Source organism: Carassius carassius, chromosome 44 (genome assembly GCF_963082965.1).
Source record: "Carassius carassius chromosome 44, fCarCar2.1, whole genome shotgun sequence".
NCBI classification, from domain to species: Eukaryota; Metazoa; Chordata; class Actinopteri; order Cypriniformes; family Cyprinidae; genus Carassius; species Carassius carassius.
The window spans coordinates 14,428,705-14,451,194 of record NC_081798.1 but is presented as its reverse complement, the minus strand read 5'-3'; the positions used below and the strand labels follow the sequence as shown (position 1 = coordinate 14,451,194).

Below are 22,490 nucleotides of genomic sequence, written 5' to 3'. Positions count from 1 at the left end.
TTATTTCTAACTGACTCGATCCTAATAATCTGAGTGGTCTTTTAGGTTTATATTCAATGAGCATATCTGAACATGTACTGTAGGTCCTAGGCCATTTATAAATGAGTAAAAGTACTTTAAAATCAATCCTAAATGCAACTAGAAGCCAGTGTAGGGCCCTTAGGACTGGTGTGATATGCTCAGATTTTCTGGTTCTAGTCAGAATCCTGACAGCAGCGTTCTGGATGAGCTGCAGCTGTCTATTGGTCTTCAGTAGTCCACCCTGCTGGAGATAAAGGCATGAACAAGATTCTCTAATCTTGACTGGAAACAAAACATCTAATTCTTGCAATGTTTTTGAAATGATAGTATGCTGATTTAGTTACTGCTTTAAAATGACTACTAAACCTAAGGTCTGTCTCCAAAACCACAACAAGATTTTTGGTTGCCAGACCCCTAGTCATGGTATGCATTCACCTTGAGAACTTCACATTTTCTCCTTGTTTAACTGAAGAAAGTTTTGGCACTTCAAACTGTTCATTTCATCAATGCACTGGCATAGGGAGTCAATGGAGCTGTAGTCATTTGGCGATAAGGCTAGGTAAATCTAGGTATCACCAGCATAGCTGTGATAGGCAATTTGGTTCTTACTCATTATTTAACTTTATAAGAACATATACAGGCTAAACAAGAGCGGTGCAAGAATTGAGCCTTGTGGGACTCCACATGTCATGGAGGTCCACATAGACTCATGCTCTCCTATACTCACATAATAACCTCTCCCTTCTAAGCATGATCTGAACCATTTGAGTACCATCCCAGAAAGCCTGACCCAGTCTTTTAGTCTCTCTAGAAGTATGTTATGATTGACAGTGTCAAACGCAGCACTAAGATCTAGTAGTACCAGCACTGATATTTTGCCAGAATCAGAATTAAAGTGAATATAATTTATTATCTTAATGAGCACTGTCTCTGTGCTGTGATGCAGTCAGAAACCAGATTGAAAATTGTTCAGGTATCCATTTGCGTTTAAGTATTTGTTCAGCTGATTAAAAACTACCTTTTCAATAATCTTGCCTATAAAAGGAAGATTTTATATAGGTCTATGTGTTGTTATCAAGATTGTTCTTTTTCAGAAGAGGCTTAACAACTGCAGTTTTCAGGGACTTTGGAAAATAAAGAAGTGAGGCTTTCAATACTTCTATGAGATCTGCTTCTAAACAGTTACTTTTGAAAAAAAGATGTGGGAAGTGTGTCAAGATAGCAGGTTGATGATTTAAGGTTGTCAGTCTCTCAGCAGTAGCAAAAAGAGTGTGGATGTTGTTTAAGTAACAGGTTATAAGTAAAGCTGCATCCACTCAGCTTTTCTGCATTGCCTTTTCATACTCTGTACTGTTTTTGATTGGATAATTTTGATAATGGATCATTTTTAATATTTGGCATGTTTGTATGCTGCTGATCACAATTGAATTGCATGAATTTAATAACTGTGAGATATAAATGCAGAACTGCAAAATATAAACTCAAATTCCGAGAAAAAAAATCTTATTGTAAGTTTACTGACTTATTTATTCATTATATTCTGACCTTTTATCTCCCAACTCTGATTTTTCTGATCTACAGTATTTTTTATAGGAAATTAATGTTTATTTACTTTGCTTCTCCTAATATTCCACTAGTATAGCTGTTAGGTGATTTGGTCACTTTAAAGTATGTGCGTTTGTTTGAAGAATGCATAAATATTGCATTCGCATTCTGTTGATTATACATATTAACAGTGATATACATTTATTTTTCTTGGTGAATGTGTTATTACTTAAAAAAAAGGTTTATTATGTTTGTGCAAATGCTTAGTGTTTGATTTAATAGTGTATACATTTTGTATACATTGATATTCAGGGCCTCACATCTGCGCCATATGAGCCATGAAGTTGCTTTGCTTTTCCTTATGTTTGACTCTGTCTTTCTGCTGCCCAAGAGTGTTTAGAAATGTTTTTCTGTCCTTGTAAACAATTGATTGGGCTCCTCCGGCCTCTCCCAAACCCGAGGGGCCACACTTGGTCTCATATCTGTCAAGGTAATCACAATGAACCAAAACAGTATTGGCATGACGGCATCATTTAACCTTGTCCCTACTGTGAGCTTGCTAGGAGAGTGTCTGTGACAGCTGTGGACTTTGAAGTGAGGAATTTGAAGGTAATTGAAGCAGCATGGGAGAGAGAGCTTGAAAATAGGAATAGGTGGTTAGCATTATCTCATCGCCTAACCATAATCTGGCACAAGACACACATGAAGGGATGAATGTATCTGCTGGGCTGGAGGCAAAACTGTGCAGAGGCAGCTGAATTATTGCAGACCGTTTAAATTGTTTATATGAAGCAAGATTGTTGTCTGGGAGAGCTTTAAACAGCTGATTGCAATGGTTATAGTAGTAATATAACAGTGATGTCCAAAAGTCAGAAAATCTGGAATTAAAAAAATATATATTACAGATTTGTGTTTTTTTATTTACACTGTAAATTACATATATTAACTATATTTTAAATGGTACAGCTACTAATAACTCTATCAGCTTTGCATTTTCCAGGCTGAATGTTCATATTTTGTGTTCCATAGAATGACAAACCAGGACCACCTGGGCCTAAAGGAGCCAAGGGTCACAGAGGGCCTGAAGGAAATTCTGTAAGTGCACTGCTTCATGTATTTTGCATGTGTTCAATTCAGTTCAATTCAAGTTTATTTGTATAGCGCTTTTTACGATACGAATCATTGCAAAGCAACTTTATAGAAAATTAAGTTTCTAATATATTTCGTTGTAATGCTTCGTGCACCAGTGAAACACAGGGAGACGAGAGATCCAATCGCAGGTATATTTAATTGAGGTAATCCAAAATCGTTGTCAAACATGCCATGGGTCAAAACCAGAATTCAGTCCAAACAAACAAAATAACAAAACAAGGAAGGGAACAGGAAAGGGAAGGAAACGGAACGGGAACTAAGAATATGAGAATTGAGGAATCTCGGGGAATGAGAAGACTGGAACATCGAAGGGTAAAGACTCCATACAAACAACAGGGAAAGACTGGTATTTATAAGGAGGCTAATGACAATAGATTGCCTGCACCTGGTGCAATTAACTGGAGTGCAATTACTGTGAAGACAGGACCAGACTAGAGGAATTATAGTGCCTATGGTGAATTGCCTAAAGGGAAGTGAGCCCACTAGTGGACACCCAGGGAAACAGACACTGACAGTGTGACATTACCCCCTCCTCCATGGAGCAGCTGTCAGATGCTCCACCCGATACCAAGGGAAAACCAACAGACAAAGAGACTAGGAGGGAGGTGGAGCGGCGGAGGACTAGGGGGAGGGACGAAGGGCCAGATAACAAGGAAAAACAGAGACAAGACAACCAGGTAAAATGGGGAGACAGAGACAAGAGAAGTGCAACACAAAACAAGGAGTCCAGGAGGGTGGTGGACCGGCAGAGGATCAGGGGGAGGGACGGAGGGCCAGGTCCTAGAGGGAAACGGAACGACAGACACAGACTAGAAACCCAGGAGGGAGGTGGACCGGCGGAGGGTCAGGGGGAGGGACGGAGGGCCAGGTCCAAAGGAGGAAACAGACAGAAAAAACAAAAGAAAACAAAAACACAAAAACATAAGTCCATGAAGGACATCCCGTGATGCCCCCCAGGGCGGAGCAGAAGACCACCACCTCCGTGTGGTCGGGACGGATGCCCCCCAGGGCGGAACAGAAGACCACCACATCCTTGTGGTCGAGGCCGGAGTCCCCCAGGACGGAGCAGAAGACCACCACCACCATGTGGTCAAGGCAGAAGCCCCCCAGGGCGGAGCAGAAGACCACCACAACCGTGTGGTCAGGGCGGAAGCCCCCCAGGGCGGAGCAGAAGACCACCACCTCCTTGTGGTCGAGGCCGGAGTCCCCCAGGGTGGAGCAGAAGACCACCACAACCGTGTGGTCAGGGGGGAAGCCCCCCAGGGCGGAGCAGAAGACCACCACATCCCTGTGGTCAAGGCAGGAGTCCTCCAGGGCAGAGCAGAAGACCACCACAACCGTGTGGTCAGGGCGGAAGCTCCCCAGGGCAGAGCAGAAGACCCCCACCTCCGTGTGGTCGGGACGGATGCCCCCCAGGGCGGAACAGAAGACCACTACGTCCTTGTGGTCGAGGCCGGAGTCCCCGAGGGCAGAGCAGAAGACCACCACAACCGTGTGGTCAGGGCGGAAACCCCCCAGGGCGGAGCAGAAGACCACCACATCCTTGTGGTCAGACCAACGGGAGGATGAAACTCTGGTAATCCTATGGTGTTTCTACTGGATTCCAGAAGATCGGTGCTGACTTGACTCTGCTCATGAAGATTATTGGTGACTTGCATTTGTTCATGGAGATCCCCTGTGACTTGACTCAGTCCTTGAAGATCCCCTGTGACTTGACTCAGTCCTTGAAGATCACCGGTGACTTGACTCAGTCCTTGAAGATCACCGGTGACTTGACTCTGTCCTTGAAAATCACCGGTGACTTGACTCTGTCCTTGAAGATCACCGGTGACTTGACTCTGTCCTTGAAGATCACCGGTGACTTGACTCTGTCCTTGAAGATCACCGGTGACTTGACTCTGTCCTTGAAGATCACCGGTGACTTGACTCTGTCCTTGAAGATCACCGGTGACTTGACTCTGTCCTTGAAGATCACCGGTGACTTGACTCTGTCCTTGAAGATCACCAGTGACTTGACTCTGTCCTTGAAGATCACCAGTGACTTGACTTGACTCTGAAAGGTCAACGGTGACTAGCCTTGTCTCCGGAAAGTCCATGGTGACTAGTTCTGACTCTGGAAGGTCGACAGTGACTAACCCTCGACTCTGGAGGGTCCATGAGCACCTGACTCGACTCTGGAGGGTCAACCGGAACCTGACTCAATTCTGGAAATTCAACGGTCACCTGACTCAACTCTGGAAGGTCAACAGGAACTAGCCCTGACTCTGGAGGGTCAACGATGACTAACCCTGACTCTGGAAGGTCGACGGTGACTAACCCTGACTCTGGAAGGTCGACGGTGACTAACCCTGACTCTGGAAGGTCGACGGTGACTAACCCTGACTCTGGAGAGTCCACGAGCACCTGACTCGACTCTGGAGGGTCCACGAGCACCTGACTCGACTCTGGAGGGTCCACGAGCACCTGACTCGAAGTCTGGAAGGTCAACAGGAATCTGACTTGATTCAGTAGGATCAACTGGAACGTGACTCGACTCTGGATGGTCAACAGGAGCCTGACTCGACTCAGGAAGGTCAACAGGAACTAACCCTGACTCTGGAAGGTCAACGGTAACTAACCCTGACTCTGGAAGGTCGACAGTGACTAACCCTGATGCTGGAGGGTCCATGAACACCTGACTCGACTCTGGAAGGTCAACCGGAACCTGACTCATCCTCTGCAGTGGCTCCGGGCTGGTGGCCATGTTGCGCAGCGGCGCTGGGTTGGTGGACATCTTATACTGTGGTGTAGGCTCAGCAGACGTGACGTGAACAGTCTTGGGAATCTCTAGGATCTTTGACAGCATGGAGAAATAATCCAAAAACGTCTCTGCGGCCATCTTGGGCGTTGGTGCTGAGCTGGCGGCCATCTTGCACCGTGGCGCTGGACTGGTGACCACTTTGTGCTGTGGCGCTGTGCTGGCATCCATCTTGCCTCGTGGCGCTGGGTTGGCAGCCATCTTGTGCTGTGGCGCTGGGCTGGCGGCCATCTTGCCTCGTGGCGTTGAGCTGGCGGCCATCTTGTGCTGTGGTGTGGGACTGGCTTCCACCTTGCCTCGTGGTGTTGGGTTGGCGGCCATGTTGCCTCGTGGCGCTGAGCTGGCGGCCATCTTATGCTGTGGTGTGGGGCTGGCTGCCATCTTGCCTCGTGGTGCCGGGTTGGCGGCCATGCTGCGCAGCGGCGCTGGGTTTGCGGCCATCTTGTGCAGCGGCACTGGACTGGCGTCCATCTTGCACAGCGGCGCTGGCTCAACCGATTTGCGCCTCCTCTCCCCTCTCTGTCCACAATGGGGAAACGGCGGCTCCCATCCGAACCCCGGGTCAACGGGAGGCCACAGTGGAGATCGCTGCCGGACCTCCTCTCGACTACACACTCCTGAGCGACCTCCCCTGGTTCCACGGAACACCACCAGGCGATTACCCTCAAAGCCATTCTTCTCCCGCTTGATGGCTGGGGAGGAAATTGGAGCAGACATACCGCTGGATCTCTTAGGATGGAGTCCTTCTGTAACGCTTCGTGCACCAGTGAAACAAAGAGAGACGAGAGATCCAATCACAGGTATATTTAATTGAGGTAATCCAAAATCGTTGTCAAACATGCCATGGGTCAAAACCAGAATTCAGTCCAAACAAACAAAATAACAAAACAAGGAAGGGAACAGGAAAAGGGAAAGAAACGGAACGGGAACTCAGAATATGAGAATTGAGGAATCTCTGGGAATGAGAAGACTGGAACATCGAAGGGTAAGGACTCCATACAAACAACAGGGAAAGACTGGTATTTATAAGAAGGCTAATAACAATAGATTGCCTGCACCTGATGCAATTAACTGGAGTGCAATTACTGTGAAGACAGAACCAGACTAGAAGAATTATAGTGCCTATGGTGAAGTGCCTAAAGGGGAAGTGAGCCCACTAGTGGACACCCAGGGAAACAGAGACTTACAGCGTGACATTTAGTAGTAGCTTATAAGTGGCGACTGTCAGTTTATTTGCATATGGCAGAATTTTATGTAAAAATCAATTAAAGATGTAATCAAACAGACAATGAACACTATTAACAGCAATTATTATATGATGCAATTAAACCTATAGCAAAAATTTGGTAGTTCTGTATGTTAACTGTATATTTCCTTACCGGAGTAAGATAAAAGTTGACATTATATCATGATTCATGTTCTCAAATGAAGGTTCATGAGTACGATTTGTCAGTATCCTATGTCAGTATCCTGGCATACCGTTCTAATGGTATTTGTACCCTGGATCAGAGAAAGAAACAAACTAATCTGCTGTCAGAATTGAGTCTCGTAACTTTTGGGATCTAAAATTTTTGCGCCAAATGTCAGACATCCAAAGGCGCAAAGATGTTCAACCTTTTGTTGAGAAATTCAATGGAGTGTGATCAACAAATCTAACCTCAAAATATTGGCCAAATAAAAGTTAGAAAAACAAGTTTTATTGTTAGCTTGATATAGTATCAGAAACACCACTGGCCACATTTGACATGTTCACTTAGCCTAAAATATGTCAAAAACCTGGACCTGAACCTGATTAAATATATAAAAAAATATCTCCAAATCAGAAACATATAGAAGAAAATTGGCATTATTATGTTTTCAGAAGTAAACAACCAGGCTCTTATACTACACTGTCCAGAGGAGCCAAGATAAGTTTTTAAGTGTACATATCTTCAGTTATGTGAAACGGCGCTGAGCAGCAGTGAGTTATGGGAATGTGGGAAGGGAAATTTCCCTCAGCCTGCAATTTTGTGATGCTCCTCTTTGCCACTGGATGACATCCAGAGAGTAGCAGACGTGACGGACTCAAAAATGCTCTTATTTGGAATGAGATTCAGAGCTTATTTGCTCTGGCAGAAATAAATCTGTATAGCATGTAACAAAGTTGACAGAGATCTTTGCACAGACCTTCTGTTGTTCGATATTACAGAAACAGTCATATTTGCATTTGGTGTGTGAATTCATTTTGCACTTGTACATTTAATTTGTCTTGTATTCATGCACAGGGACCACCAGGACCACCTGGGCCGCCAGGAGCTGATGTAAGTGTGTTTAATTTAAATAAACTGAGTTTTATTGAATGCACAAATCAAAGAAAGGCACACGTTATTGGATAAAGTTTAATGCAAATGTTCCAGCACAGTTTCCTGTATGAAGAGACAAAGAGCAACACTAATGGTAACAGTGCCCTTGATAAATGATCCTGAACATTCCACAATTCACTTTCCGTTATTTTTGTGAATTCCACATCGTTGACAGTCAGTAGCGATGGAAATCTCTAGCCAAGGCCCAAGCACATATTAGACTACTCATTTTGTGGAATAAAATCATCTTTTAATAGCACACAACAGCTGCATTGTTCCAGCTGCATAAAGAGATGAATGAATGACACTATAGATGTACAGTTTTCAAGAGTCACATTTATAGAGGACGTTTTGTCCTTTTTTTTTTTTGAGGGCCACTTAAAATGCAAAATTATTTAGTGACCGCTAGACCATTTTGACCATTATAGAATTGAACAGACTTATTTTGCTGCTGTACCTTTAAGACATCTGTTTAAACAGACTTTCACATGTGAAATAAGATACAAGTTCATTTAGTTTTTAATGCTCCATCGACAGGTTTACTAAGCAAGCATTGCTAAATGTGCTGGATAAACTTTTACAATCTGACTAATTATTAACCTCCTTCAGAAGTATCTGCAGAGCTGTAGATGCTACACCACCAGAAATGGTTCAAAGTGTCCGACATTGTACTAGTTATTCTGGAGTTTAGGAATAGTATAATCTCTCTTTTAATAATGTGACAAGTATCTTAAAAGCAAGTATGCGCTGATATGTAAATATGTTAGTTATGTGTACAAAGTACTGTATGTCTTGATGTTAAAAAAAAATGGTTTGGTATAGAATGAGTCATTTATTTAGTTGTTAATTTTAATAAATGATCTCTTTTACTTGAAAAAAAGATTTGTACTTTTATTAGTAAAGTAATTTTTATTAAAAAAAAATTTAAAAATTGGGAAATAAAATTTCCCTGAATAAATTACCCGGTCGATGTTTTATATTTATATAGTATGTACTTGCACAAGAGGAAATGCACTATTTTTAAAAAGTGCATTGCAGTATGTGAGTCTTTGGAGAGCGTTCAGCAGAATTTCCTGTTATTAAAACTACATGGACTTGTGGCTCCATTTTGTGATACAAAATGGCGACAGAGAAAATCAGTTGCAAAAGCAGCAGTCTGTATTACCGTCTCTCTCTCTATTTGTAGGAATGTGAGATTCTGGATATCATCATGAAGATGTGCTGTGAGTAGACCTGTTTTTGTATTTACCCATGACTCACTACTTGGTTTCACTGCCTCTATAAAAGGTGTACTGCCTGTCACCCACACTGATTTAACAATGTAACGTCAACTCATGCCATAAAGTGATGATGCAGCAATCCACCTAGCCAGCTCAGTATTCACAATACTCTGCAGACCAGTAGAAAACATGCAAAAAGTTGAGTAACTGGCAAGTGAGGAATTAGAAAATACTTTAAGACCACCATTTATGTATAAATATGTATTTTTTTTCTCAAAACACTGTGGCAGAAATCATCCATTCATATGTATAATATTTCTAGTTAAGTAAGTTATTCAAATTATGACTTTTTAGCTTTTGAAAGGATATTCATTATTTTGTTTCATAACTCTCGTTGGAGCTGGAGTCTTTTAAATGTTTTTAAATTATCAGATTGTGCACGTTTATCATAAATATTAGTTTTGGAAGCTTAACTTAGCCATTTAATATCACCATCCAGGCATGTGAAAGCAGGACATAACCCAAGAGAGAGAAAAAACACTCATGCTTTGAACAGAAGAGTGTTTAAGTTCAGTGTAAGGTTACATATTAATTTGAAGGAAGGGAATTTGACAGTATTAACCAATCGGGTGCAAATAATGTGTTGTGGGCTGTTGTTTTATTTAATATGGCCCGCATTTTTGGGATATGAAGGTTCTCCCTGTACGGCCCTTGTGCATTCATCTTGAGTTGCTGTTAAAAATTACATTAGTCATGTAAGATTAAACACAGTGAGTAAAAGCAGAGTTTGAAATGTATTACTGTATGAATGAAACCTTAGGGACCAGAAAACATTGTCCAAAAAAAAAAAATCTGTTTCAACCATCAAGACAAATAGCTCCAACCATTAATTTGAGATTAGGCTGCTTTGTTTCTATTAGCGTTTTCATTTCTACTCCCAAGCATATTACTTTTGCCTTGTTCTGTCCAGATTTGCACAGATTGGATTATTTTAACATCTGTATACTAGAATCTTATAAACCATTGTTTGTTCATTATAGCCACCACAGATTAAACACAGGTTATGGTCTATTTTAAATTCTACTTTAGGATTATAAACTAAAACATAAGATATTAAATCTGTCAGGTGTTTAGGTCAGGGCATTAACTGATCTTTTGTAAGTGTTAATGTGTAGTTTTATGAATGTTTATTATTTCCAGACTATTCTTCCTTCCGTGAAATAGCTAAATAATTGTGTTAATCTCTTACTGTGAATGTTTTGATAGAACATATGTTTCTGATATGTCTGTATTTGTCAAATTTGATGCAAATGTAATGTGCTTTCTTTCTTTCTTTCTTTCAGCTTGCTGTGGTAAGTCCCAAGACTTTGAAGTATATTAAAGATGTTTCAAACTGTGTTTGTATTTAGTATTTAGCAACGCCATCTTCACTATAAGCATGTTTTTGTCTTGTTTGTTAAGAATGCAAATGTGGACCCCTGGACATTGCCTTCATTGTGGACAGCTCTGAAAGTATCGGGGCTTCTAATTTTGCCATCGCTAAAGACTTCATTGTGACGGTAATGGACAGGCTCAAGGTCAAGGTAAGCTTCCTTTTTAAATCAACAAGAGACTTTTCCGATAACTGTCAGCTACGATTTATTAGAGTTGTTATCACCATAGACCCTAAGGAAGGCACGTTTCCAATCTTATTCAGATAAGTGTGTTTTTTTAAGCTGTTTCTTTATTTTTCTTTCAGTTTGGTGCCAATGAGTCTCGTATTGGTGTGGTGCAGTACAGCGGTGCCAATGCTCAGGAGGTTGTACAGCTCGGTGACCCCAACATTAAGACCTTAACAGACCTAAAACAGTATGTAATATCAACCTTCTTTTCGATAAAACCATAGTCTGCACACAATATGACAAAAACAACTTCAAGATACAATTACGTAGCTTGAAGGATTTTGTTTCCTCTTCAGATGAGCTTGCATTTTGTGTGTACACCTGGCACTGTGTCTGAAGAAATAAAGAAAATTAATATTTTTCAATTTAGAGCCGTGAAAGACTTCCGCTGGCTGGCTGAAGCCACATACACTGGAGAAGCTCTGCAGTACTCGCTAAACAACATGATTAACAAGCTTGTGACGGAGAGGAGTGTGGTCATTGTCCTTACTGATGGACGCTCTGACACCATAAGAGACAAAGTACCCATGAACGTGCTGTGCGGCAAGGGACTGAAGGTAAAGCTAATGAACTCAGACAACATAGGCTTTTTGCAAAAAACCTGCCTCAACTTTTACAGAACTATATAAAAACAAATTCCTACACATATGGTACAATTCCAGTTTCTAGTTGAAATTAACACTATTTACATATAGCCAACCATTTTTATTCCTGTTTACACAAATTATGGCATTAATCTGGATTGGTTTTTGCACAGTTACTTGTGCAAAACTACATATTACCTCAAAGTACTTTTACCCTAGCATATGATTTCGACAATTGCATCACATAGCCATCTCCATATGTATGGCTATACTGACATAGTAAACTTGCTTGGTAACGCACCTGATACAGCATTGCACTTGCGATGCAGAGCACTCAGGTACAAGTCCCCAGAAATATGATTCACGTTAAAGGAGATTTTGTTGTTTGAGTTTGTTAAGAGCACTGGTTAGGTTACTGCTGCAATACGTCCAGCAACCAATATAAAACATTGCCAAATTCACGTACATCTGTTTCATATTAAGCCGAGCAGGCTTCAAGTTTGAAAGTGTATGCAAGTATGCAGGGAGCAATGTAATATCATTCTGGCACATATGGCACATTTTTCCATTGACCCTGTGCTGAACTTTGTGCTAATGTACTAATGCACCTGTGTGGATCTTTGAGAAGGTGTACTGAAACTGCTTCCATAGAAGTGGAATTCATTATTTAGTGATAGGAATCAAATATCCCACAGATGTGATTTTTAGTTAGGGAAAACTTGTGATCCAATGACATTTGATGTTATTGGCATCCAAGTATGGTCTCATGACATGAAGTTAAATGAAGTCCACAACCAGAAAGGATGCACCAGTAGACAAAAACATTGACTCTCTTATGATTTCTGGCAGGTTGGTGGTGTTGGAGTGGCGGATTATGCAGAAAGGCAGCCCAATTCAGAACAGCTTGATGAGGTTGTGTGTAAAGATGATCCCAGAACAGGCTTCTCCTTTGTCTTAAACAACTTTGGTATTCTTCTGGATGACAGTTTCCTGCAAAACCTGACTGAGAAGATCTGTGAAGGTAGGTTAAATACTGCATCTGCTGCAGATTTAGGGTGCTTTGTGAGTTCTGGATTTGGATTTTGACAATGATGTGCTTTCTTCACAGACAAGAAGTGTCCTAGCTTTACTTGTCCAAGTAAGTACTGATTTGAGAGAAAAAATTGTTGTTTTTTTTTGATGATGAGATAATAACCTTTACACCTTCTTGCTCTTGTCCAGTTTCATTTAATGACAACACCGATGTCCTCATCATGATGGACAGCTCAGCAAGCGTGGGCTCCAAGAACTTCGAGATGACCAAGGAGTTCGCACAAATGCTGGCTAAGCGCTTTTTGTCAGCAGAAAGAGGAAGCTTCCAGGTCCGGGTTGCTGTTGGCCAGTACAGCAACAATGCCAACTTAGAGGCCGAATTTTCCTCAAACATCACCCATGTGGTCGCTGATATTACAGGGGCAAAGTTCCAGGATGCAGGTACACAGATAACAAATGCTCTCACCTTTGCCATTGAGCGCCTCAGGGGCGGCAGGACGAGGAAGAAGAAGCTGCTGGTGTTTTCGGATGGTCGTTCCCAAGGCGTCAGCAACAACCAGATTGAAAAATCCGTGGAACAGGTGAACAATGCGGGCATTGAGCTGTATGTGCTGGCCGTGGGCAACCAGGTAAACGAGATGCACCTGCGCACCTTGGTGAGCCGAGGACGGCCCTATGACAATACATACGCCTACCGCCACCTTTTCAAAGTACCTGACTACCGCTCATTGGTCACTGGGGTCTTTTACCAAACTGTATCCCGTAAGATCTCCCTGGAGTCGAGGGGGTGATTAGATAGTGGGAGGGGTTCAGGAATAAAGGCGGTGGGTGGCAGTATAGCACAAGCTTTGATTGTTTTTGTTTTTTGTCTGTTTTCCATGTGAATGGTATATCTGAACTTAAAAGAGTTTTCATAGTCTCTTACATTTCATAAAAGACAGTAAATGATTGTGTCGGAATTCTTAAAAAATTATTTTCATATCACTTATTTCTTTGTAGGTAAAAGGATTTATCAAGTCGTTTCACAGATTACATCAGTGTTGGAGTAGGTTCTAGAGCTTTGACTATATGACTGTATTAAGTTGTCCATGACTGCCAGAAATTTGCATTAAATAATATATCCACAGGGCACAAAATTATTATTTCAGTGGAAAGGAGCTGAAATATCTCTTAGATATCATCTCTCTTTGATGATGCAGACTTCTTGCAATCTTGCAACCAGGGTCCAAAATGAACACATTCTAATCAATCAATCAATCAATCAATCAATCAATCTATCTATCTATCTATCTATCTATCTATCTATCTATCTATCTATCTATCTATCTATCTATCTATCTGTCTATCTGTCTATCTGTCTGTCTATCCTTTACAATATATGTTTATATCTACTGTCAAATAGACTTGGAAATTAAAAATATATATATATTTTGGACCCTACTTGCAACCAAGTCTTGCAATTCTTTACTTGCATTAGTCTGTGGTACACTTAATTGTTGCCATTAAAAATAAAACTTGAATAGAAATTTGGTGCTACACATGTAAACACTACACTAGCTCCTTTAGTCATTCAAATGCAGGTTTCTTCAAAATTGTTCTTTATGACTTTAACCAAAGAGTTTACCAATAGGCTTCTCATGTCAGAAATGTATTTGAGACCAGCCCCAGGGCTATTGTAAAGGTATTTGAAATAAAGGATGCTACACCCCACCACTAAGACCTCTGTCGTGTGTCTGTCTTGAAAAACATCTGCATTCCAGAACACACCAAAAGATGCTGTGAAGGATTAGAGTCAGTTTAGTTGTTCAATGAGAATGTTGTGAACAGCTTTTTTCCCATAATTTATCTTCCTGCATATGCCACAAACATTCTGAAGTACTTACTGTCAACAAACTTTTGGCTACTGTACATTTGGAATTTTACCTTTTCCCCATGAATGCTAACGAGAAACAGTGATATAAACTATAAAATTAATATGGTTAAACTTGAGACAAGTTATTTACATTTTAACCAACTATTTTGTTGCTTCATTTGTTTTTAAATAATACCCTCCCTGTTTTTCTAAGAACAAGCTTTCCCAGTTGGAGCTTTACATGGAAAAAAGGCTGCAGCTGCTAAAAACATCCAAACCTTATTCAAATTAAACTTTATTCCCACCACTCACTGGGCAAATTCAGTCTCTGATTTTACGATTTCTTCTTACCTCAGTAGGAGTCTGAATATTTAAGTAAACCAGATCTACTGTTTATTGTCAACTGGCAGACGTTCAGCAGTTTCAGAACACAAAAACATTTGGCCTTTTGACTGATTTCAAAATATTTAATTCTTTATCTTGCCAGATTTTGATTTAGGAGCTTCCCAATAATATAAGTTCATAGGATGTTAAAAGTACTTTCTGCCAAATCATGACTGGAGCACCACATACATGCCAAACCCATCTGCTGAATTCTCCTCACTCCTCAATCCCACAGAACAGCACTGTGGCCATGGAAACGGGGTGTATGGAGGTGAAGGAGGGGTTTTGGAGAGGAGGTGGAGAGGTTTGGTACAGCATGCCCAGATAATGACTCCCAGCTGGCTTTGAGCACTGAGGGCAAGGGTTGCCAGGTTTTCACAACAAAACACGCCCAATTGTTACTCAAAACTAGCCCAATCGCATATTGAGGGGGATCCCCAGTAAAAATCGCATTCCGGTGGGGTAAAATACACATTTTTGGAGAGGTTCCCCTGGTAAAATTAGCATTTTAGGGAATAAATATCACATTGTTGGGGTCACTTAAACCCGCTGACATAAAAAACTACCTGCAGCAACAGTTTTGAAGTAGCCCAATCTGCCCAACTTGGCAACACTGCTGAGGGCCAACATCTGGAGGCATGTGGTCACTGAAATATCTCGGTTAAAGGATACAAGTCGCCTGCAGAAAAAAAAAGCTATGAAGTGAGCTATAACAAAGAATGAAAGCGAAAGAGGAAGTGTACAGAGACTAGATATATATATATTTATCGGAGGAAATTGAAACTCATGTTTTGTTTAAATGTATTTCAAAGATATGGGAATACACACATGGGGAGTGAGGAACCTTTGGGAAGATGGAGTAGTAGAGAAAGGGAAGATGAGATCAAATCAGAGACGGAGAAAAAATGGTGGGAGAGGGGAAGGAAAGAATTGACTTGAGTGGTGCAGCAGGGTAATCCCACAATGCACTGTAATTAGCTTGAGCAATGAGAGCTGTGGGAGCACCATGGTGGGAGTTTAGTTTCGTTTAAACAAACTCCGGACAATAGTGAACCGCAGGAGCAGGATACCAAAACCACAGTTAAACACTTAGTCAAATCACAATCTTGTTACAGCTTGTAGGAGAAGCTGAGTCACAGGCTTATACTGAGGGTGGGAAACTCACTTCAGTCAAAACACATATTATTATAAGCATGGATCTTCACTAACATAGTAGAGTCATTACAATGTGATCTACTCTGAGGAATTAATCATTTAATGAACTGAACATTTCCCCTGGAAAATCAGCCATCCTAATTAAAGATAGAATTAAAGAATAAGAATTTGAAAGAAGAAATAAGAATTTAGTGCAAATTGCACCAAAAGAATACTTAAGCACCTGCCTATTCTAATGAAGCAATGTGAATGATGTAATAGAGTCAGCTGCTTTCAAACAACTTAAATAGTTGTATTTGATTGCATATTTTACAATAAACACAAAATATATTGTTTCTGTGTGTATTTAATCTGTAAATCAATAGTTGTGTATTTCTGCATCCTTTTTAGTTTGTCATTAACATACTTCTTGGGATTGAGGTAATGTCGTCATTAAATACATTATTATTATTATTATTATTAATAAACAATCTTCAAATACTTTTTTGCTTCAACTCAAAGTTTATGATGTTGATTTTCACCTTGTTGTGGGTTGGTTTAGTTCATAGCCAGAAATGTTTTTAAACTATTGGGAAAATAAATGGGAAAAGTACTTCCAGAACCATTTCCTGAAATCTGAAAATTTGCACTTGTAAATGTATGGAGAACCAAATCTTAATAATGAAATTTGCACAACTATTTTGGTGACACAGCCACTATGGATACAGTCAGCAGTCATTATGTCTGAGCAAGACAATAGCCTTGTTATCCACTTTGAGAATTTGTTAATTGGTCACCGTCAAGACCAAATGCCACCCACTGAGAAATGTGAACGTTTGCACCGACTCCCTTTGATTCTCTAAAGACTAATTAAAGCTCACAACTAAAAATCGTCTGGTCTTATAGACAAACATGAGGTTTACAAATGACGGTTTACAATTTCGTCCCTCCTCTGTTTGACCTGGCCAGGATGTGAGCGCAGACCAACCGTCTAACAGACCACACTCTGTTAGCAATACACAAGTAGATGACTCAGTGGAACTGTCAACAAACTGTACACTTAAATAAGGAATATTCTATGAATATGTTTTACTCAGTTTTCCCATTGAGGTAATCTTTCATTCTCAAAGGGATTCACTGTTCTGAGCAAGAAATTTTAACATATGTCACAAGCTTTTCATGTCACACTTGTGATGTGTCATAATCAGGGCCGTTGCTAGTGGGGTGAAAACTGGTGACAATTACAGGGGGCCCACGGCTGAGGGGGGGCCCCGGCAATCTCAACCGTCTGGCTAAAAAACACTGTCAGGACAGTTGACAGTCCACTGCTGTGCATCGTAACGAAAGCTTATAATTTTCACATGTTTTTAAGCCTTTCCAATTTAAACATTCAAAAGAGTTTACAGTATTCAGACAAAAGACACGTAAAAACTCAACTGAGTACTCAAAGCGCTTGAACACCGAATTTGCCTCTTCTTGATCTTATATTAACAACTACATTAAAAATTATGTCATGGAGAGTATCCTCGAAAAAATAAAATAAAACTGTCATTATAATGTATGCATTGTCTCTTAAAGTGACCGCGCCTAATTCACCAGCTCCGCTGTCAGTGTGCTTATTGTTAATCTAAGAGAATGAAAGAAAGGAAATCACTCACTGTTCTTGACTGAATTCATTTGTAGTTTAACAAAAATTAAGCCACAATCAAACCAACAGTCAAACCAAAAATAATTCAGACACCAGATAAAATTTTTGATAATTTATTTTTACTAGTGCAGGGGTGCGAGACATTTTAGCTAATTTAACCTTTAATCACTCCTAAAAAAGGACAACACTTAAAGTCTTTGGGGTCATTTTTACCCCAAACTTTTAAAAAGCGATTGCATAAGGAAATATACATTTTTTATATGGAAAACTATATATCATTTTTTTTATTTACTTCTCAACTATACATTTATGCTGTGTTTTTGTGGAAATTTTGAAGTTTTTTACCTATTTACTGCACAATTACATAACTAGGCCATAAATTGGCTCATGAAAAATGATTTTTTAAAGAAAAAATCACTTAAATGATGATCTTAATTAAATCTAAATAGTTTCTGGACATTGCTCTATGTGTTAGGGATAGAATACTGCCATCTAAAGGTTAGTCAAAAAACTTTATTTCTTATGGGTTAGGAATTAAAGTGCAATGGCCACATGTATCCACTAGAGTGCTATAGAGACTCATTCATTTTCACTTCATTTTTCTTGATGCTTCAACTTCTCCTCACAACTTTATGATATATATTTTGTGAATATTTATTTAAACATTTTGAAATACATAAAAAAATCTGTAGTTTTGTCAGAGTTAGAATTTGTTGTTGTTTTCTAATATATTTTGAATTATCTGCTTTTGCAAATTATTATACATACATTTGAAAAAAACAAGTCACCACTATGACATGATTGTAATCACACACTATTTATTTCAGAAAATTATTTATCAACAACTATTTATTTTTTTAGAACAAGAGATTTTAGAACAAGATGAATTTTAAAAGTAAATAAACCAATATAATACAAAACAACAGCACCAATAAACTGTAATGAACAGGAGTGAAGGGTACACAGAACAACTTTTTTTATAAATCACATGGCTAATAAACATGTGAAAGAACAAGCAGAATATTATAGAATATATATTACAAGCTTGTTCCATGTTGCATATGTGACATTTTTCAGATTTGTGCCAGTTTAGTTGATTTTATTTGCCAATTTCTATAAAAATGCTCTCTGTTGCAGTGGCATACGTATGTTTGTGTGTGTGTGTATGTGTGTGTGTGTGTGTGTGTGTATGAGATAGAAAGTTTGTTCCACTTTGGGTTTATGCTCTAGGACCAGACCTTGAATTAAATGTAAAAATTTTTAGATTTATGCCAGTTTAGTTAATTTTATTTGCCAATTTCTATAAAAATGCTGTCTGTTGCAGTGGCATACGTATGTTTGTGTGTGTGTGTGTGTGTGTGTGTGTGTGTGTGTATGAGATAGAAAGTTTGTTCCACTTTGGGTTTATGCTCTAGGACCAGACCTTGAATTAAATGTAAAATTTTTTAGATTTATGCCAGTTTAGTTAATTTTATTTGCCAATTTCTATAAAAATGCTCTCTGTTGCAGTGGCATACGTATGTTTGTGTGTGTGTGTGTGTGTGTGTGTGTGTGTGTGTATGAGATAGAAAGTTTGTTCCACTTTGGGTTTATGCTCTAGGACCAGACCTTGAATTAAATGTAAAAATTTTTAGATTTATGCCAGTTTAGTTAATTTTATTTGCCAATTTCTATAAAAATGCTCTCTGTTGCAGTGGCATACGTATGTTTGTGTGTGTGTGTGTGTGTGTGTGTATGAGATAGAAAGTTTGTTCCACTTTGGGTTTATGCTCTAAGACCAGACCTTGAATTAAATGTAAAATTTTTTAGATTTATGCCAGTTTAGTTAATTTTATTTGCCAATTTCTATAAAAATGCTCTCTGTTGCAGTGGCATACGTATGTTTGTGTGTGTGTGTATGTGTGTGTGTGTGTGTGTGTGTATGAGATAGAAAGTTTGTTCCACTTTGGGTTTATGCTCTAGGACCAGACCTTGAATTAAATGTAAAAATTTTTAGATTTATGCCAGTTTAGTTAATTTTATTTGCCAATTTCTATAAAAATGCTCTCTGTTGCAGTGGCATACGTATGTTTGTGTGTGTGTGTGTGTGTGCGTGTGTGTGTATGAGATAGAAAGTTTGTTCCACTTTGCGTTTATGCTCTAGGACCAGACCTTGAATTAAATGTAAAATTTTTTAGATTTATGCCAGTTTAGTTAATTTTATTTGCCAATTTCTATAAAAATGCTCTCTGTTGCAGTGGCATACGTATGTTTGTGTGTGTGTGTGTGTGTATGAGATAGAAAGTTTGTTCCACTTTGGGTTTATGCTCTAGGACCAGACCTTGAATTAAATGTAAAAATTTTTAGATTTATGCCAGTTTAGTTAATTTTATTTGCCAATTTCTGTAAAAATGCTCTCTGTTGCAGTCACATACATGTGTGTGTTTGTGTGTGTGTGTGTGTGTGTGTGTATGAGATACAAAGTTCGTTCTACTTTTTATTTATGCTCTAGGACCAGATCTTGGTTTATTTGTAGAAATTTTCAGATTTATAATGGATTTAGTTTTATTTTTTTGACAAACAAAATTTTAAAAAGTCATTTTTTGCATTTTCCCATTCATTTTCAATGTGGGGTCATTTTGACCCCAAAGACCTTAAAAGGTAAATTTTTTTTTACACACCTTTAGAACAACCAAATCAAGCCCAGTTTTTTTGTGCATGTTTAGATAGATGATTTAGGAAATGTCACCGAGTTTCATGCCCCTGCGATGAAGGTAACACTTTTAAAAAATGAAGGAAAAATCCATTGGGGTCATTTTGACCCCAAAGGATGATTAAAGGTTAAGTGAGTATAGCAAAATAAAGTAAACTGTGACATATTACACCCACAAAATCTTCATACAGTGGTGTTTGCTTAAGTGTTTTTTCTTTAATTGCTAATGTGAACTTTTTACACCAAAGACTGAAGAAAATTAAGCATTACAAAAGTATTGATAGTTGTGTAAATATGGTCATCCTACAACATAACAGTTGTCTGAATGTAAACCATTACATATATTTCTATCAAAGTTATCTGACATTATCAAGATGAATTTGTTCTGACACAGTTTAACTCTGAGTTATCATATTTTAACATTTTCTAAACTATAGCAAATACACTGTCATAATGTGAGAAATGTTGACTTAAACATTAAGTAAATAGCACAAATAAATAAATAGAACGAACATACAAATTAAACTATTTCAAACAGGGCCCACTGGTACAACCTGCACCGGGGCCCCGTAGACACCAGTTATCTTTTTCACCAGTAACTTTTTCTCATAATTTTCCACATTTTAATACAATTTTAATCTCATAGTTTTTCTCATTTTCAAAGTTTTTGTCAATTATGGCTTTAATTTCTTAATTTAATGTATTTATGCCAAAATCTCATCTTTTAAAAAAAATATCAGTTATTATAATATCTCATATTTTAGAACTTTTAATCTCATAATTATAATTTAATATCTCATAATTTTAATTTATGTCATTATTATGACTTTTAAGTTTTACATTTTATTTTCATACATGGTACAAATGCTTCCAAAAACAGCTTGAGGTTTTACAAAACAGTATTTAAATGTGATCTTGTATAGATTATCCTCTAGCAGAGTTGTTCAGCGGGATCTTGATGTAGTGGAGTAAGTAGTTTTTCGTTTGTGTGCTTGTAACTGGATGGAAGTATGGAAACATTCTTGCAGCGTTAGTCATCCAGTGCCTCTGAGACAAACCAGATTCAGTCCCCCCTCATTCAGACCCCTTCCATACCCTTTTTCCTCTATCCCTTTCTCTCCTTTTTAAGGAAATATGCAATTGTTGCCAAGAAACAGAAAAAAAAAACATAAACCCATTATTTTCTCATGAGTACGGCCTGATTATTGTGCTGAAATAGTGCTTCCTCTCTGCTAACTCCACAGTGCACCGATGCTGTCTCATTTCTCTTCACACAGGTGCTTGACATCAGAATAGTTTTCACTCACAATTTTTCCAGAGAAACGTTTAAGCTGATCAGATGAGGGAGTCAAAGCTTAAATACAAGCTAGTACTAAAAAAACAGGGAGGTGCAGATCCTAATATCCAGACATAGACATTAAATTTAGAAAAGGGAGGTGATTTTAGTCTTAACTGCAGAACGGGTTTGTTTTCATCTGCTATTCTATGTAGTGATCTGGACTATAGAACTTGTAGAGCTCAAGGTCAGAGATGGCTCTGAAACAGATCAATGTGTATACATATTTTTGACTGTGTTTGGACTTGATATACAGTACATGTATGTATGCATACGAACATGCCGCACACGAAGTGTTTAAAAGTCAAAGGGAAGCAAAAAAACGATAAAATCCAGCTGGAAGCTGTTGTTATTCATGTGTGTGTGTGTGTGTGTGTGTGTGTGTGTGTGTGAGGGAGAGAGAGCACATGCACATCTGTATACATTTATGAGTGTGACCACGGAAATATCTGTACATGTGCACTGTTTATTGTGTGCAAGCAGTCGAGTGTGTTACTGTTTGAGCCTCAGATTTGTTAACAAATTGCAGACCTACCAAGTGAGAATCACTGTCCAATCTTCATTAATATTTTGCCATCAGTTTCACATTTATTTTGCTTAAATGCCTAATAAAACAGCTCCATTGTAGTAGCCATTTAGGATCTTAATGCTGGAGCAACCACCACAATATACACGTTTACATATAGGTATGACTTAAAGCAACTGTATGTAGGCTAATGTTTTTGTTGTTGTTGTTGTTGTCTGCTTATATGATGAATGGCTTCTGTTTCTTTCTCACGGTCCCCGCCAAACATCTGTTCTGGGCGTTGTTTGGAGGTACGAAATTACAAAAATGGCAGATTGATTTACTGCAGCAACAAATTTACATGTACATATATGTATTTTAATTATGACAGTGATATACACAGTGAATTCCACTCAATTAACTGTAGGGGGCTTCAATATCACAGAAATAGGCATACACAAAACTACATACAGTAGTTTTAAATTTAGCTTTTCTTTTCAGTATAACTAACCAACTGTACTTCATTGTGTGAAGTTAGACTTTGGGTTAATGATTGGAACATGCTGCACTGAATGATACCTTAAT

The 22,490-nt window shown here is 39.0% G+C and overlaps 1 protein-coding gene across 1 annotated transcript in view; it reads left to right on the top strand.

Moving 5' to 3' along the window:
* Positions 1-14,071, top strand: part of col6a1 (collagen, type VI, alpha 1) — a 48,572-nt gene extending 34,501 nt beyond the window's left edge. Inside the window, exons 26-35 of the mRNA XM_059538071.1 lie at positions 2,596-2,661; positions 7,780-7,815; positions 9,044-9,080; positions 10,421-10,429; positions 10,539-10,660; positions 10,816-10,925; positions 11,109-11,295; positions 12,172-12,343; positions 12,431-12,460; positions 12,544-14,071. Coding sequence (XP_059394054.1) covers positions 2,596-2,661; positions 7,780-7,815; positions 9,044-9,080; positions 10,421-10,429; positions 10,539-10,660; positions 10,816-10,925; positions 11,109-11,295; positions 12,172-12,343; positions 12,431-12,460; positions 12,544-13,145 — 1,371 coding nt within the window. The 3' untranslated portion in view covers positions 13,146-14,071. The remainder of the gene's footprint in view (positions 1-2,595; positions 2,662-7,779; positions 7,816-9,043; positions 9,081-10,420; positions 10,430-10,538; positions 10,661-10,815; positions 10,926-11,108; positions 11,296-12,171; positions 12,344-12,430; positions 12,461-12,543) is intronic.
* The last annotated feature ends 8,419 nt before the right edge of the window (positions 14,072-22,490 follow it).